General features: G+C 48.5%; 1 protein-coding gene across 1 annotated transcript in view; it reads right to left on the bottom strand.

Annotated features, from left to right (window-relative positions):
• SND1 (staphylococcal nuclease and tudor domain containing 1) overlaps positions 1-18,873 on the bottom strand; it is a 409,440-nt gene that overhangs the window by 93,907 nt on the left and 296,660 nt on the right. Inside the window, exon 16 of the mRNA XM_062203815.1 lies at positions 579-688. Coding sequence (XP_062059799.1) covers positions 579-688 — 110 coding nt within the window. The remainder of the gene's footprint in view (positions 1-578; positions 689-18,873) is intronic.

Below are 18,873 nucleotides of genomic sequence, written 5' to 3' on the forward strand. Positions count from 1 at the left end.
TTCCTTTCTTGTGCCCACCTAGCAGGATGAATGGCTGGCATACTCCTGCAAAGAAGATGGATCTGCTCCCCAAGCCTTGCCCCAAATTAGCAGGTAGAAGGGCACCACAGCAGCTGAGAGCCTAACTCCGGCCTGCAAAAGCCAGCCCAATAGGCAGAACCAGAAATACAATTAAATTAAGTCAGAAAACCCGCTACAGAAAATGCAATTACTCAAAGATACAAATAAATGTTCAAAGAAAATTGGCCCCTGACAGGGTTAGTCAAGCTTCTAAATCCAGCTGGAGGCAGGCCGCTCGGGCTAATTCGCCAAGGAGGAGGACTGCAAAGCTGTGAGCTCTCTGCATTAGGGTCCTCGCTGGGCTGGCCTGGTGTTCACCACACATCCCAGACCACCAGTGGGGAGGAGTAATTTGCAGGCGAGGGGCCAGCAATGCAGTGCCCATGCAAATACGACGTGGGCAAACACAAGAAGGGATCGTGGATGCGCACGGCTGAGCAGTGGACAAAGAAACTGATAGGCGTATGGCAACTGATATGTTGCACCCCTACAGAAGAAGCAACTGGAAGATGTCCTACCTCTCGCTGCAGCACCAGTTCCTTGGTGAAAAGTGTGGCTTCTTCACTGAAGGGCTCTCCTTCTTGCACAAGGCCTGGGAGGTTTCGGGCTCCCCTGGGGCATTCGATGCCTGTATTGGGACAAAAGAAGAATTTGTGGTGAGAAGGGGCTGGCCTAGGGCTACGTGCCAGCAGGGATGGTCCCCTGCCAGTTGCCACCTGTCACGCCTGAGTCCCATACTGATACTAAACTAGAGGCCCTGGGAGAAGTGGAGGGTTTTAGCTCTTTCTCCTCAGATGCAAAAAAAGTAACAACGTCACAACAGAAATGACAGCGAGGGGCTCTCAGCCACAGCACCTGGGAATGGGTAGAAACCTGCAGAAAGGAGTGTCCCTAAATGAGATGCGCAGCAAACACTGCCTCCAAGGTTTGGCAAGAATCCTCATCGTGTACTCTCTGCTCCTAGCACTGCTGTGGCCTCACAGCTTTCCCGTCGCTTACATAAATGGTGCTCTCACCTAAATGACACTGCTATCCCAGCCATTCTGCCTCCTGAGAGCCGTTCCAGCTGCCTCCTAGACACTGCCTCCTTACTCTAGCTGTCACAGCAAATTCAAAAGTGTTAGTTCAGTGTCATTTTCCTCTTCAAATAAGCTCCCCCCACTGTCCTCTGTATATTTTGATCAATAGTACCATCGGATTTTCATTGAGAATAAGAGATAGGGATAAATAATACTGAAGAAGGAAAAGGGATCTGCAATCTCTCTGACCTGAATTCATATCCAAATTCTACCACTTAATTAGCTTTGTGACCTTGACCAAATTACAGAACAAAATCTCAGTTTCCCTATTTGTCAAACAGATGCGGTACTGTATCTACTTCAGAGGTTACTGTGTGAGCTAGCAGAGATTCTATTTTATTTTTGGGTCTGGCGCTGTGGCTCAGCAGCTTGAACAGCTGTCTGTGACTCCGGCATCCAATATGAGCACTGTTTTGAACCATGCTGCACCACTTCCAATCCAGCTTCCTGCTAACAAGACTGAAAGTGGTGGAAGGCAGCCCAAGTAATTGGGTCTCTACCACTCACGTGGGAGACCCTGATGGAGTTTCAGGCTCCTGGCTTTGACCTGGTCTAGCCCTGGCCATTGTGAGCATTTGGAGAGTGAACCAATGGGTAGAAAATCTCTCTCTCTGTCTCTCTCTCTCTTTTTTTTTTTTACTGTTTTTTTTTTTAATTTCATAAATGTGAATTTATAAAGTGCAACTTTTGTATTATTGTGGCTTCCCCTCCCAACCTCCCTCCCTCCCGTGGCCCTCCCCTCTCCCTCTACCATCCCGCCCTTTATCAAGTTTCATTTTTAATTACCTTCATATACTGAAGATCAACTTAGTATGTACTAAGCAAGGATTTCAACAGGCTGCATTCACACAACCGCACAAGGTATAGGGTATTGTTCCACTAGTAGTGTTTTTAAGTTTCATAGTAAAACACATTAAGGACAGAGATCCTACGTGGGGAGCATGTACCCAGTGACTCCCGTTGTTGATTTAACAATTGGCACTCTTATTTATGACATCAGCAATTACCCGAGACTCTTGCTATGAGCTGTCTAGGCTATGGAAGTCCCTTGAGTTCACCAACTCTGAACTTGTTTAGTCAAGGCCGTGTCTCAGTGGAGGTTCCTTCCTCCCTTCAGAGAAAGGCGCCTCTCTCCTTGATGGCCTGTTCCTTCTGCTGGGGTCTTGTTCACCAGGGTCTTTCATTTAGATTGTTTTTTGCTACCGTGTCATGGCTTTCCATGCCTGTGTGTCTCTCTTTCTTTCTCTGTAACTCTGCCTTTCAAACAAATAAAATAAATCTTAAAAAAAAAAAATTGTTTTTTGTTTTGTCTTAAAGATTAGTTTATTTGAAGGGCAGAGTGACAGAGAGACAAGGTAAGACAGAGAAAGAGATCTTCCATCTGCCTCTTCACTCCCTAAAGGGCTGCAACAACCAGATCTGGGCCACGCCAAAGCCAGGAGCTAGAAATCCACGCTGGTCTCCCACATGGGTGGCAGGGACCCAAGTGCTTGGGCCATCTTCTGTTGCCTTCCCAGGCACATTAGCAGGGACTGGGACTGGAACTAGACCAGCTGGGAATCAAACTAGGTCTCTGGCACAGGATGCTGGCATGGCAAGTGGGAGCTTAACCTGCTGTACTACAATGCTGGACCCTACAACACATATTTGATGACAGTGCCTGCCATGTGGAATGGCACAATGCATTTTAGCTATTATTACTATCATCTTTGTCATTGCCATCACTACTGCTAGGCTGAGTTTCCTTTGACCTTGACTGGCCTGTGAGATCCCTGAGGACAGAATGTTGTCCTTCACACTTCTCTGAATCCAATGACTATTTCATTATAAAATAACTATTCATTAACTAACCAGGCAGCCCGTCTTCTTTCTTTGCAAGTATGTTTATCATTAATAGTGGACCTCTGTGACAGACCATGAAAAACATTACATTTGTACATATGGGTAAGACTTTACAAATAGTTTGAAGAAATTCATGCTGGGGCTATTATTCTGAATTAAAAAGTTGAACTGGAGCTGAGACCTGGAAATTCAGGAGAGGATGTGTGAACTGTCCAGATCTCTGAAGCACTGGCCCAAGTGGTCTCACATGAAGGCACAGGAGACTTGGCGTGGCAGGTCAGCAGTAAGGCAGCTGGGCTACACCACAGACACCTGCTGGACGGCCTTGGGGACAAGAGGGCCCACTGCTGACAGCACAAGTGGCATAACTCGCTATGGGTAATAGCAGGTGACCACTGCTTTTCCTGGCCACAGCAGCCTGGATCTTGAATTTTCAGAAGATGAAGAACAGCTTTCTCTGTGAGCCTCAAGGCCTCATACATGGACTACATGGCACAAAAGGAAGTGATGGGTGGGCAGTGCTGTAGCAGGAGGGGAGACTGAGCTGGAGGCAATGCCCATCTCTCGCCCTCGCAATGACGGGGTGGCTGAAGGCCCTGCTAGGTGTCATGTGGGCAGGAAGATCATGGGGAATGCTGGGAAGGGTGAGAAGTTACTTTTGTAACAGAAAGCAATAAAGTTGTAAGTCAGAGTCTGAGGTTAACCCTGGAGGGAGAGATGAAGCAGGAGTAAAATGGAAAGAAAGATGGCCTGTGTTTCCCACCATCTCAATAGCCAAAAACACTTTTCATTTTATATCTGCAAGCTAAGCAAAAGCAGAATTGCCAGAGAGAAAAATAAACAATTGCACTGAACTGTTCTGCCACATAACCACGGATAACGCACGACCGCAGAAACAAGAATCATGCTGAAGATCCTCAGTTTGTTTCTGACCCCTGGCAGCCACTCAGGTGGGACAGTCTGGGGTGCCCTGGGGACTAGCAGTGGGGTGAGGGAGGGCAAAGTACTGAACCCGAGGCACCCGGGGGAGAGAGTTTTCAGTCGAGGGCACGAAGATTTCTGAGTCACACTAGTGGAGGGCCTTCGCTCCTCCTGTGACTTCCCAGGTATTCTGAAATATGAAGAGGTCGGGGAAGCCATGGGGAGCCCGGCAGCTTGCTCTGCGTCCTAGAGACCACCAAGTGATTAAATGGAGAAAACACAGTGGCTAAATAGGCCCAGGGAGTTAAACAACTTCAGCAGCAATGTATTCCAAACATTTTACAGCAGAGAGTCCTTTGGGCTGGTGGAAGCTGAACCCCAGCCGCTCTAGGTAGATAAAAAGGCAAAGGAGGGTCTTTGTTCCATGGGCTGCTCGGCTCCCAGCGGCTGAGCTCCTGCTAGTCTAGGGGAGGAGGCTGACACAGGCTGCTTCCCTGCCCCCTTTCATGTGGAAATAAGTAAACAGCCACTCATCAATGCTGTCAGACAGGTGGGTGAGAGGAAGGAATCAAACCTCTCTCTGACCCGTCCTCTCTGAAGTCCCTCCCTCCCCGGAACAAGGGGGCCTCTAGGCAGGCTGCCGAAACAGGCACTCAGAAATGGGGAACAGGGGAGGAGGCAGAATCTATTACATGAGCAAGGCTCAAAGTCAGGGCCAGGAGAGCAGGAAGGGGTTTGTGATATCTGAATGCCTAAGCCAAGCTAGAGCTGCCTATACAGAGTAGCATAGATAAGTGGTTTTCCCTGCCTCCAGCCCCGTGTTGTGGCATAGCTAATCCAGGTCCTTGCTAACGTGCCTGGGAAAGCAGTGAAGGATGACCCAAGTCCTTGGGCCCCTGCACCCATGAGGGAGATCAGGATGGAGCTCTGGGCTCCTAGTATCAGCCTGGACCAGTCCTGGCCTTTGAGGGCATTCGGGGAGTGAACTAGCTAATGGAAGATCTCTTGATCTCCCTCCCTCCTTCTAGTAAATAAATAAGTCTTAAAAAAGAAAAAAAGAAAAAAAAAAGTGAGAAGGAAGTTCAAAAGCTGCTCTGAGTGTTTTCCAGTTTCCAGATTTGCTTTTGTATCCTAAGTGATCCAGGAACAGGGCACAGGATATGCTGTCCACTGACAAGGAGAACACAAAAATGTTAACATCCGAAACCAAAAAGGCAGCTGTTGTTGCTCCTGAAAACCCTGGGGCCTCATCTCTCATGAGGCAGGGAGCGTCCAGGCCATACAGTACCTTTACTCAAGCAAAGTCTGCCATCAAAGGCTGGTGTCCCTGCTACACTGCCTTCTTAGCAATAAAAACAACTTACACAAACAAACAAACAAACACAAAAGGCAAAGAAAATAGGCAAAGGAAAAGAAAGCTGGGCGTTCAGGACCCTCCCCCCCCTTCCCCCAGCTGCAGCTGAGCTGAGCAGGCGAGCAGGCAGCAGTGGAGGGCTCTGGAGGAAGGGAGGGTCTGGGGCTGTAAAGACGAAGTGAGAGATCACCAGTGTTCCTGAAGCTCTCCCTAGCTGGCAGAGGAAGCGCCTGTAATCCGGGATCCTGCACATTACCACTAATAGCTGTCTTTTTCCATAGTGCAGTGGTGCAGTGCTGCCTGCTGATAAGGACATATTAACTCAAGTGCCACGGGTGCAAGTTAACTGCCAAGTTCACCCTGGACACCTCCAAGCCCATCAAGAAGCAAAAAAATTCTCTTAATTTTAAATAAAGTCACATCTTTTAAAAAAAAAGCCCAGATACTCTAAAACATTTTTTTACACTTATGGAATGTGGCGGGATGAAGAGAGTCAGCCCCCGAGGTGCCCTCTTAGCTGACTTTCAGAAGAGCAAGCAAAACCCTTGCCCCTTCCTCGAGTTGTATATACACCTGCTACAGGTAAAAACTCACTCTGTACACCTTTGCTAGGCTTTTTGCGATGTGAATGGTTTACTATGAACATCTGAAACAAACAAAAAGTAATTAAATTTAAAAAGGGATTTTGCCTTACCATGTATGGTTTAGGAAGAGAGACTTTATTAGCACCTGTCACACAGCATGGTTGTGGTTCCTGCTCTGCTACTGACAAAGTAGTCAACCCTTCCAGACTCATCACGGTCTCTATTTACTATATAAAGGATCTGTGGAGTCTCATCTGGGCAAAATCCTACAATTTTGGTTATGACCTTTTGTGATTCCTTACCCAAGGCTTACTCATGGTGTACAAGGTGCTTCCTTTACAACTTAAAATGCTGGAATAGGGAACATCATCATATTAAAAAAAATTATACATTTAGAGAGACACTGATTAACTAGATCAATTAACACAAACATTTGGTCAGTCAGCTTTGGAACAAGAAGTACGAATTCTTGTTAATGACAAGATAATGGCTATATAAGAGATTCTATTGATGGCTATGTGAGAATTATAAATTATCCTGAATATTTTATGCTGTATATTGAGCCTTATGATAATTAAGCCCCAGGACTCAGAGTGTATTTGCTTTTTCCATCACTGGGCAGTGTGGCAAATCTGCCTTAGCAGGAAGTGACAGCCCCGCGGTGGCACTTAGTCCAGTTACAAAGAGACCAGGCCTAAGAAGGAGGAAACAAAAGGAAAGAACAATTTGTAGGATTAGTCAGTGCTGTCCTCAGATGGGCACAGGGCACGGGAGGCATGGAAACGAACTCTTTCTTCTGAACGTGTGAGAACCCCACACCTCACCAAGACCTCCCTGCCCCCCAGCCCCGTCACAGTGCCTGCTCTGCGCTCGGCACTGCGCTGGAAGGTAAGGATTCAGTGCTGCGCAAGAAGGACTCTGCTCATGAAGCGGAATCCCCAGCTAGAGAACCGTTTTCCTCCGCCATCGTGTCAGGTGTGTCACTGGTGACTGATTTTGCCTGCAGGTAGCCTGTGGTTGCACAGCGGTGAGAACCACTGAGATGTGTGAGAGGCAAGTGGTTGACGTCGGCATGTGTGTCTACGAAACTGCTGGCAGAAGGTGGCGGACTGAGGAGCCGGCCTTGGGAGCTTTGTTTTCCAGCACGTGACCCTGGCCTCTGCTCTGGCCTCCAACACCTGCAAGTCGGGAATGGCAGGGAGGGGACGAGGAGGTGCTGTTCTACCAGCTCTGTCCTAACAGATCAGTAGAGATCAGGAGAGCCAATGGGATTCTTTCTGGAATGTGAATTGTACAGAAGTAAAACATCAGCCCGTGAAGGCGCCAGAGAAAGGAGGTAAGGAGCAGAGCAGCTAATAGGTTAGCACTAGAGGTCTGCAGCGGGGTCCCTGGGACGGCCTCAGGTCAGAACGATGCTCCAGGGTGCAGATCTGTGACACCCAACTCACCTGGGATCCTCTACCATTCTCTCTGACATTCCCGCAATTATGCACTCTCCCTCATAATTTCAACCAAAGTAAAACTAACGAGTGGGCGCTGTGTCATGATCAGGTCTTGTTCCTCCCAGCACTCAACACCCATCTAGCACCCAGTGGCAGTCTACATCTTCAGTACATGTGAAAAATACTCCCAAAAGGTAAACACACCAAGAGAGAAAGGGTTACTGAGTTGGCGGGGCTGTAGACTAGTCTGATCCACCTGGAGAAAGGAGGAGTTTTATACAAACACGAGGAGTGGGGCAGTCTGAATCCCTAACTACACACATCCTACTTCCCATGGTTACATCATGCTTTAAGGATAAAAAAAACATAGCATAGCTACATCATTTACTCCAGCGGTCTTTAAATTAGCATATTTGGAGAGTGAGGTTTAAATACCCAACAGGCAGTCCACAGGAGCAGCAGTGTCAGAGACCCGAGGCCAGCCCGGGCAGGGATGCGTAGCTTCCCATACAACAAAGGAGGAAGACAATTCCTCCTGAAGACCCATGGTCCGCTCCAGGAAGCTATGTGGCCACATGGCAATGCGGAAAACTGGAGCACACTTAAAGAGAGCAGGGGAAAGTGACTCAGGGGCGGGGAGGCCTGCCTTCAAAAGGAAGATAAAAGGAGCTAAATCTGTGCGGCTCGGCTAAGCGGTGACTAAGAGGGTGACACGATAACAATCTGCAAATATTTGAAAGGTGTAAGCACAGGAAGGCAGGGAAGATGCTTCACTTGTAAACAGGGGGGTAATCATTAGGGGGAAGAAAAGCTGGACGAAATATTGGAAAATCTTAGTGTGCGGAGGATGACTGGGCTAAAAGTAACTTTTCCAAAGGCAAGCAAATGTTAATCGATGCTAAGTCTGGAAAAGGGGTCACTAAGTCCACCCCTCGGCTCACAGTGAAAGCAGCGCAGGCCAGTGCGTGGTCTAGATTTATGCAAAGAGCTTGTTAATAATTCAAATCTAAATACCTCTGCTTTAAATACTGCTCCTGGAAATGTCAACACAATGCTGGTTGTGCAAACCATGGAGGACACAATATGGCAGTCCTGGGAGGACTTTCAGAACAAAAACGCCTGGCAAGCAGATAAAAGTGGGGGTTGGCGTAGACGATGCAAGGGACAGATAGCAGGGAAAAGGACAGGAGACTGGGGCATCCAGCAGTCATCTTCATGGCTGGTCTCTTAAGACGGAGGCAGGAATGTGGGAAAAGGTTTCCAGATGGGAAACTATGTATACCTCTGCCCTCCTTCTGTATACAGACTCCCCCGGAGTCATTGTCAAGGACAAGGGAAGGCACAGAAAGAACCAAAATAAGCTTCCTGTCACAATGACTGCACTCCAATACCTTTGCCTGAATTCCTGCTGCTGCAGCCTTCTCAATTTATAATCCACAAGCTCTCAGCAGGTTTTTTTTTTTTTTCCTGAGCCAGTATTGTGGTGGAGCAGGTAAGCCTGCCTGTGATACTGGCTTCCCATATGGGTGCTAGTTTGTGTCCTGGATGCTCTGCTTCTGAAATAGCTCCTTGTTAATGTGTTTGGTAAAGCAGTGCAAGATGGTTGAAGTGCTTGGGCCCCTGCCACCCACATAGGAGACCTACAAGAAGCCCCTGGTTCTGGGCTTTGGCTTGGCTCAGCCCTGGCCACAGTAGCCATCTGGGAATTGAACCAGCAGATAGAAGATTCTCTTTCTCTCTCCCTGTAGCTCTTTCAAATAAATCTTAAAAATAAAATAAAATAAAATAAAACAAAAAAGCCCTCCTACATATGGAGAGTGAAATACATGCTGATAGTGTTTCCTAGATGAATTCAAACTTCTTTGGTAGTAATATAGTTATTCCTTCCTTAAGGGTCAAGAACAAACTCTTCTGTTGTTTTTGCTGGATCACTCCACAAATGCTGGCAATATAATCCAGGCCTCCTGTGTGGATGGCAGGAACCCAATTACTCCAGCCATCGTTGCTGTCTCCCAGGGTTTGCTTCAGCAGGAAGCTGAACGCAGGAGCTGGAAACTGCAGTCAAACCCAAGCACTTGGATGTAGAACCAGGCCTCTTAACTACTAGGACAACAGCCAGGTCCAGGAATAAAAACTCAGCTATCAACATGAAATGCAGGGGGTATAGGGCTAGTGTTGTGCAACGTTTGAAGCTGCCACCTGCAACACAAGAATGCACCCAGGGGCGTGGGTTGAAGTCCCGGCTGCTCCATTTCCAGTCCAGCTTCCTGCTAATGCACTTCAGAAAGCAGCAGAAGATGGCTGGAGTACCTGGGTCCCTGCCACCTGTGTGGGAGACTTGGATAGAGTTTCTGGCTTCAGTCTGGCCCAGCCCTGACCAGTGCAACCATTTGGGGAGTAAAGATCTCTTGCTCTGTTTCTCCTTTCCCTTCTGTCTCTGCTTTACAGATCAATAAAATAAATCTTGAAAAACAAAAATAGAGTAGTGGCAGAGAGGCCATGGCCTATCAATTAAAAATACATACAAAGTCAAATCAGTTCATATTGCTAGTTCTCAGAACTGTATGCAACACATCTCACACACCAAAAGCTTGCACGTGCTTCTTGCTCATACGCTTTAAGGCAGAAAAAAATCTGAAGGAAGAAAAAATTTGAAAGACAGAGAGACAAAGATCTTCTATCCGTTGCTTGGCTCCCCAAATGGCCACAATGGCCAGGAGCCAGGAACTCCATCTGGGCTTTCCGCATGAGGTGGGAGGGGCAGCCACTGGGGCCATCACCCACTGCCCTCCCAGGCTCCTTAGCAGGGAGCAGCATCAGAAGCAGAGCAGCAGCTGGGACTCGATCTAGCACTCCAATATGGGATGCCAGCATCGAAAGAGGCAGCTTACCCCGCCGTGCCACAACACTGGCCCCCAGTGGGTTTTTAAGAGTTAGTTCTCAGTTTGTTATGGAAAGGTGCAGAACTAAAATAAGGATTTAGCATTTCTCAACTTCTTTGTTCTTTAAACCTCCACTTTGTTACCTCGGGGGAGGTAGCATCTTGAGGGCCAATTTTGGAGCATGTCACTGCTAAAGCTCTTTCAATGATCAGAATACAGGGGATAAAAGAAGAATGAAGGGATCCTAATTAAAGGGATCAAACATCCCAGGTAATTGTAGTCAGGGGAGTCAGAACTGGGCAGATGCAGAGACTGACGCTGTTTTTAGTTCATAGAACCAAATTTTTTAGGATAGCCCTTTATTAGCTTGTTCTGATTTTATAGAGTTTGATGCATTTGTTGAAAGCCCAGGAATTGAAGTTAATTGGGAGAAAGGAACAATAGAGGGAGTCTTCCCATTGCAATGGCAAAGGGAACTGCAGCTGCCTTAGAAGAAAAGGAGGAAGCAAATGGGGGTAGAGAGGAGGAAGGAAGTGCAGAGCTTTCCTCCTAAGGATGCTTGAAGTTCTGGTACAAGTCGTAATGGTTATTGTTAGCCTGCCAATAGCAGACGCCTGTCAGCAGTTGTTCAAGGTAAGGGGTGTGCCAGTCCTCTCTGTGGCCCCACACCTGGCACACAGGAGATGCTACAGAACTGCTTGCTACATGAATGCCAGGGAAGAAGAAATCTAGCAGAAATAAACCAAATAATCACGTCAGGACAAACTCCTTTCCCGGGTTCTATGCACACAAATCAACACTTGGAGATTTGAGGAGTTCTAGGAACTCTTGATTCCAGGACTTGACCGTGAGTGGTTGTCAAACGCTGAATTACTGGCTGTGGTAAGTGGAAGAGACAAGGAAAGGATGGCTTAGAAGTCCAATACTGGATTTCCTGCCCTGGATCTAGCTGGGCAGTATGTAGAAATGCCTTCATCAAACTAGATTTAGTGTTAGCTTCAGAAACCAAAGACTCACTCTCAGCCTAGGAAAGTTTTTGCAGAGTGGCTACATTAGAAAAACCTTTTATAATTCTCCTCACTGCAAAACAGTATCTGAAAACAATGATACTTAGAGAAAACTCTCATTGATTAAGGAGGCCTTTCTCTTCCTGTGGCATCCCAAGAGTATGGCAATAAACAACGCAGCCAAGCTGATTCTGGGGTGTGTTGTGGAGGGGGGTTTGGGGATGGCAGGCTGTCACCTCCAAAAACACTTGCTTGCTTTGGGGATTTGCCATAAGCAGCAGCTGTAATACTAGCATCACCAACTAACAGACAAACAAAACAACTGGGCAGAGGAATCTCTGCCCCCCAATTATTTTTTTCCTTTGGATTTCCTTCATTACACATATCAAAAGAACAACCTCATACTGTTATTAACACAATCACAGAAAACCAGGAATTCAAGGTCAGAAGCTAGGGCCACGATGGCCTCTCCAATGATGAGGAATCTGCCACATGGCTCAAGCTTTTATGTAACACACAGGCAGTGCAGAGACAGCGCCTAACAAGCAAGCAAACTCAGTGTCTGAGCAAGGAGGGGGAGTTGGTTTCTATGAGAACCTCATTTCTTGCTTTCTCCGACTTATTTTAAACATGGAACTTTATCTTTGAATAAAATAAAACTTAGATGAACCCCCTCTTTCATTTTTGGCACCTAATCTTGGTCCTTTACTTTCCACATTAATAAAGAGAAAAATTCAAATCTAGTGTCCAGGCCCTTTGAGGGATGAGCTACTGGGTGGGGGAAGAGAAAGCCACAGGAAATGCCCAAGCACAAGCTTCCAGAAGGTGTTCTGGCACACACCTGGCAGTGAAATGTAAAATCCACTTACTTGCATAAATTTAGAGTGACTTTTTCTCAACCAAGCTGTGTTGTGTTATTTGAACAAAATGGTTCTGGGATGTGTACAGAGTACTTCCAAACTATTGCCTTTCATGGGCTTTCACTCAAAGGCCACAGCTCTGAGGCGAGTTCTACATATTTAGAGGTTAGTTCACTGAATGGAACGGGGCAAAAAGCAAATAGCATCAGAAGACCAAGGAACAAGCTGCAAACATAAACAGCGTGAGAGCTGAGAGTCCTTTAGTAACAGCCCTTTACCTTAGTAACTTGGTTCTGGAAAACCAAGGTTCTCAAGAGTACAGCCCAGGTAGAGACAGAGATAGAGACAGAGACACACTCTCTTCTGTGAGGTGTTTGTATTCTGGGCCACAGGCAGGTAATCGAGCTCCTTTATCTTTCGGTTACTATATTCTAAAGCAGAGACCTGACAACTCCCTGAGGACTAAACCTACTCATTGTCAATGTCTGTACAACCCAGAGACAGGAATTTTTGCATTTCTGAATGGTTGAAAAAAAAAATCAAAACAAGATTAATATTCTGTGACACGTGACAACTGCATGAAATTCAATTTTCAGCATCTACAAATGAAATTTTATTGGAACACAGCCACACATATATGCTGTCTATGGCTACTTTCACGGTACAAGAGCAGAACCGACTGCCTGTGACAGAGATCCTAAGACCCACAATGCCTAAAACACCTGGCCCCTTATAGAAAAAGTCGGTCAACTCTGAACTTCTAAAGGATGTTGTTGAAAAACAAACAAACAAACAGGGTAGGCAGAGAGACCAACTCCCGAGAATTAGAGCATCATTATAGGTGGCAGAAAGTATGTCTGAAATAATAGCAATAACATACTTAAAAAAACTTACGGCCATATAACCTGGAAAGAAAAAGGAAAGGAAACATGGCTGAAGGGAAACCATGGGAGCTGACATTAAGTGCTGTACCGTTCCCTCCTCCTTTCTCTCCTGGGACTCCTCCCATGACCGTCTCCTTTCCTAAACCTTGTGGTCACTTTAGCCCTGTCATCTCACTCCCATCCCACTGACTCCCGTGTCCCTTTCCAAATGCACACCCCTTAAGCTCAGAGCCTCAGAGCAGCAGAGGCACCATCTTCGTTCCTTATGGTAAATGCGTGTTGGCTTCTCTGACATTGTCCGTTGACTTCTGGCGCTGAAATCCTCTGCTCCTCAAATTTCGCACTCACACTTTGTCTTCCAGCTAGGTATGACTGAAGGCCCAGTAAACTGCATCAGTGCCTTAGCGGGACTTTCCCCACACGATGGACCACAACTCAGCATCCTAGCCTTCGGGTCTGCTGCTTTTGTCTCTTGCTACTGTCCTCATTCAGGTCCTCTGGCACTTCTACTCTAGGCACCATCTGTGAAAAGTCCAGCTGTTCTCATCATCTCCATCACCATGTTCATCACTCACCCCCACACAGGGAATCCTCAACTGTTCTCAAAACTCAAGATCCGATTTCCAAATGTCTGATAAAGATCTTCCCTTTGATATCCTGCTAGTACTCCAAATTCAATGTCTCTAAAATAAACTCAGGGCCAGCACAGTGCAGCGGGTTGAGCTGCCAACTGCGATATGGTCACTGGGTCAAGTCCCAGCGGCTCCGCTTCTGAGGCAGCTCCCTGCTAATAAGCCTGGGAAAGCAGAAGAAGACGGCCCTGCTATCCATGTGAGAGACCCAGATGGCGTTCCAGTCTCCTGGCTTCAGCCTGGACCATGAGGGCACTCAGGGAGGGAACCAGCGAATGGAGACCTTTTTCTGTTCCCCTCTGCCATTCTTTCAAAGAAATATATCTCTTTTTTAACATATATTTTTAAATTTAATATATATTTCTTCCTCCTAAATTTGCTCTTCCTCCACTTCCTTGTTCCTTGTTCCGGATTTGGCATGATCATCTTTCAAGGTAGAAAACTTCATTTATCGTTAGCTCTTCCCTACTCTACGCAGATGACTTAAGGATTGCTATGGCCTATCAACACACTTGCTCCTTTCAATCATCAACGTGACTGCTTGTTGAGACCCTCGTCCCTTCCTACCAAGACTCTTCTGCCTGCACGCCTGCCCTCTACTTCTTCAAGTGCACAGAGCTAGCAGGCTGCTCTGCCTACAGCACAAGGTTCCACACAAAATCCTGTAGTGACTTCCTGTAGCTTGCGAAATGGAATCAGAACTGCACACTCAAATATTCTAGGCCCTCTAAGGTCTGGTCCAATGCTTTGGCACCATATAAAACATCCGTTACCCACTTGACAGCCCTTCAAGTGTTTGAAGGCAGTTACAACATCTATTTCTTCTCATCCTCATGTCTTATTTTCTCTAGGCTAAACGTTCCCACGGTTCTCATGAGACAAGAGTTTGATTTCCTACAACTCCACTCTTTTTTCTCCTGAAATCTAGAAAATATGAAGGGAATCCACAAATTGGAAATAGCTTTCTAGCTGATTTAATTAACGAAGTCTGCTGGGGATGATGGAGTGAGCAACGGGGAGCCTCCCTTCTCCAGTGAGGAGAGTGAGCATCGGAAGCTTAGGCAGTGATGTCTGCTCTTTTGTGGGATGCACCTGGGAGGGGCTTGGAGCGAGGGACATCCGTTGGCTTCCTGGGACCAGGCACAGTTGTGCTGTGACTCCAGGGCCAGCTCAAGTGCAGGAAGAAATCTCCTGCGGCGAGAGAGGGAAGCTTCCAGAGACTACGGGGAGCTGGGGCACTTCCAGCCTCCATGGGGCCCACTGCAGCCCTTTTCCATTTTCTGTCTCTCAGCAGCAGTCCCCAGCGCTGTGGAGACCCTGGGGGTGTTGTGACAAGCGGTCTATTCATTTCCCTCTCTTAGTGGCAGGGCTTTCGGGGATAAAAGGGAACAGCAAATGCAAACCACTGCCTGGAATCCACGTTACAGGATTCAGGATGAGATCTTTCAATTGAAGTGAGTGTTTCCCGCTTGGGAGAACGGAGGGAAGGGAAAGGCTCCCAGCAACCTGTACATCGCACTCATGTGACAGTGCAGATTCGGGCTCCTCTCGAGGCATGCTACTGACCAGTGCAGAGGGAAGGCAGGGTGTGCACTCACCAAGGCTTTTTAGCTCCCGCCACAGTGAGCTCCAGGCAGGGCGCCAAAAGCACTAGGACGGGGAGAGAAATGCTGGACACAGCGCTTTAGGTGAAACGGGAAGACAAGGCAGGCTGGCAAGGGCCAAGGGAAGCACCTGACAGACCAGGGTCCAGGTTTTCTCTGCAGCTACAGGGAGAAAGCAACCTGTGCCACGGGGCTGTGCCTGTCTTCCCGACAGAGGAAGGCTGCCCTCCACGCCTGTTAGCACACAACTGCAGACAGCGTCAGGAGTGCGCCCCCAAGCATGATGGCTACTAAGGGCGGGGCGGGCGAGGACAGGGCGATGGAGGCTAGGGCAGTGGAGGGATGAACTTCCTGCACACAGATGTCAATCAGGTACATACCCGTGATGGCGACAACCACAGGGCCCGGGCAGGGGTAGCGGTGGGGCTCAATTTTCCAGGGAAGAGGAGAGCAAAGGGGGTGGAGTGGAAAGGAGCAGCACAGGCAGCCCGCGGCTCTGTGGGCTGGACTCGCAGGCACGAGCCTCAGGTAGGAGACAGCAGCTGTCACAAAGATCAGAAAATGGTATTTGGGAAGAACGTGGGTGCAGTGATCCCGGGGCTGTGGCTCCAGGCACACACTGGGTCAATGGGAGTATGTAACAAGTGTGTGCGTGATGTGGCCTGCGGCAGAGGCAGGAATGGACATGCTGCTCAGGACTGCTCACAGGGGAATAAGTCTCGTGCTAAGAGGGCAGCCACACCACCTTCTGCAAGGGATCCTTCCGCCTCACACCCTTCTCGCTTCTTCCAAAGCCCCAGGGTGTGTGTCTGCTCCCTTTACCGTGCGGTCTGTACCCTTGCAGACGCTGGCTTGGTTGTGATTTCTCACTTACTGTGTTCCTTGCTCACTCTCCAACGTGTCTGAATCCTGCTCTTTGCCAGGCCATTCTTGCCCAGAATCACAAGCAGAAAGAAATGACACGGGCTGAAGGCCATTAGGCTGGGGTCACTGGCTCGCGCAGTGAGACAACTTCTGTCTCACATGCACAGACGAGCAGTGCCCCTCCTGAAGTGTGCCCCCTTCCTCGTCTCCCATCCGCGCCCAGTGCTGGGGGTTCCAGGCCTGTAACAGGCACATAAATTAGAAGGAAAATGTAGGGCTGCACATCCTTGTGGGAACTTTAGGGAATCGTGGAAGCTGTGAGCCTTGTGTTCGCCTGTTTGATGAAGGGATGCATTCGCGCCCCTAGTTTTTGTCATTAAAATCATTGTAGGTCCTTTAAAAATACACAACCAAACGGAAGAAAGTGGCCAATCTCGGACCCGGGGCATTCTTTCTGGGCTCTCCCTCTACCATCTATCAAGTGCCAAGAGACCCTCTGGCCCAAACGCACCCCTCCAGGCCAGAAGGCATGTGGATGTCCGGGCACAAGACCCTGATGGGCTACACAACTGGGATCCCAAGACAGGGCTGAGGGGGGGGGCCTTGTCCCTCTGAGCAGCCATCTTTGGAAGCTGGCAGCTCGGGAATGGTGAAGAGGGCAGCTGTCAGCAATCAGCAAGAGGGCGGGGAGCGCGAGGCGAATTTCATAGCCTAACAGCCAAGAGGAAAACGAAAACACGAGAAACGCTTCCTACGGTGCCTGGCTGCCTTGATGTCACTCACGGAGAAACACCTTTCTCCTGGAACTCGCGCGTTCTTGCAGATAGCGGCGTCAGGCAGGGAGGGAAGGGGCGCGCTTGGCAAGGGGATCTCTCCAAGCCAGCCTGGGTCTTCCAGCAGGTCGACATTTTGGCCTGCCACAAGCAGTGGGCTACTGCTAGGGAAGCCACCTGCTCCGGAGGGAGTGAATGAGACTGTCCCAGAGGGCGTGCAGGGCAGCCCCGGGGAAGGCGGCCCCGCAGTCACTTGGCACACAGGAGCAGGCTAAGAGTAGGGGAGAGTCCTGAGGCCCCAACTATGATGAAAACCACTGAAGTCACCTTGTGGGGACTGAGGGAGCTGGCATTTATCATTGCTGGGGCCCTACCATTCTTATTTTCCTTTTCCCAGTGTTCTGGCTGCGACGCTGAAACATATTAATCTTTGCAGATGAGTGATGCGGTTTAAAATACTGCAGGATTTGGCTGCCATTCCCTCCCCTGGGGTCTCAAAATAACTCCACACAAATCATTTTTGCTAAGCACTCAGGCAGGCGGCTCTCCGCTGCCAGAACACACGCATCTTACGTAAGAGAGGATGCCACCTAGCTTGCAAGAAGCCATGGCCGCCCTGGAGACGTGCTGCTGCCGGCTGCCCCCGACACCCAGCACTGCTGGGTTTCATCCCATCCCTGTCCCCTGCTGAAGGCAGGCACTCAGCCTGGTAGCCATGCACAGCATCCTTGGCAAGAGAACCCCCAAGGAGGCGGAGGAGGTTAGATGAGGAAGGTCATCCAATGCAGGGCTGGCCTAGAAACAGCTGCACGTGGGACATGATGTGACCACTTCCTAGGTAAAAGGTCCACCCTGCTAGATTTCAGAAAGAAATGGCGAGAGACAGTAACACGGCCCCTTCTAGGAGTTCAGTGTGGGAGACAGGGACATAGGCAGGCAGACAAGGAGCAGCGCTGCAGAAGGGGAGCCAAAAGAATACGGCTGGGAAATGGGTAGTGAATGGGGCAGCTCCGGGAGGAGAGGTGTCACTGAACACTCAACTTGGAAGTTTTTTAGCCTCTGTGACAGGTGGAACCCAAGGAATTCTGTGACACACTGCCCTGCTCTTGGATCTTTACGGTGCTGTGTCCTTGCTGCTTCCGACACCAGACCCAAATCTTAGGCAGTGGTGTTTGCTCCTTGTGCTTCAAAGTCTAAGTTGGCGACTTTCACAATTTTAATCTGCATGTCTGACTTTTCTGTTGCATGCCTGCAAATATCTGCAGGCATCTAACATTGGAAGCATCAAAACTGACCTCAGCAATCCTTGCATTGTTTACAGGAGAAATCTGACCTCTCTCTTCCTCACCCTGTACTATCAGGTAAACAACAAAGTTCCTTAGATTTGTTTTTAAATATATATATATATATATATATATATATATATATATATATATATGACAGGCAGAGTGGATAGTGAGAGAGAGACAGAGAGAAAGGTCTTCCTTTTTGCCATTGGTTCACCCTCCAATGGCTGCTGTGGCCGGCGCATCGCGCCGATCCGAAGCCAGGAGCCAGGCGCTTCTCCTGGTCTCCCATGCAGGTGCAGGGCCCAAGCACTCGGGCCATCCTCCACTGCCTTCCCGGGCCATAGCAGAGAGCTGGCCTGGAAGAGGGGCAACCGGGATAGAATCCGGCACCCCAACCGGGACTAGAACTCGGTGTGCCGGCACCGCAAGGTGGAGGATTAGCCTGTTAAGCCACAGCGCCGGCCAAGTTCCTTAGATTTGAATGCCCCTGAGCAGTTCCCAGGGCCATTCTTTCCTCTTCATTCCAACTCTGTAGCCTAAGTCAGACTTCAGAACTTCTCCAGTTAACGTCAACCACCTCCTAGCTATACCTCCGCATGAATTTGGGCCTGTCCAATTTAACCCCACCCTGTGATCATAATGCAATGGAAAAGGAAGATTTTCTGCTGTTCCCAATAACATGCATGAGTCACATAGACAAGAGCTGGGTAATAAATGGATTTTATGACTTGATTTTAGAAGTTCAAAAACAGGCAAAACAAATGCATGGTGTTAGAGGTCGGAAAATTGGTTTTCT

The sequence above is a fragment of the Lepus europaeus genome, chromosome 1, assembly GCF_033115175.1.
Source record: "Lepus europaeus isolate LE1 chromosome 1, mLepTim1.pri, whole genome shotgun sequence".
NCBI lineage: Eukaryota > Metazoa > Chordata > Mammalia > Lagomorpha > Leporidae > Lepus > Lepus europaeus.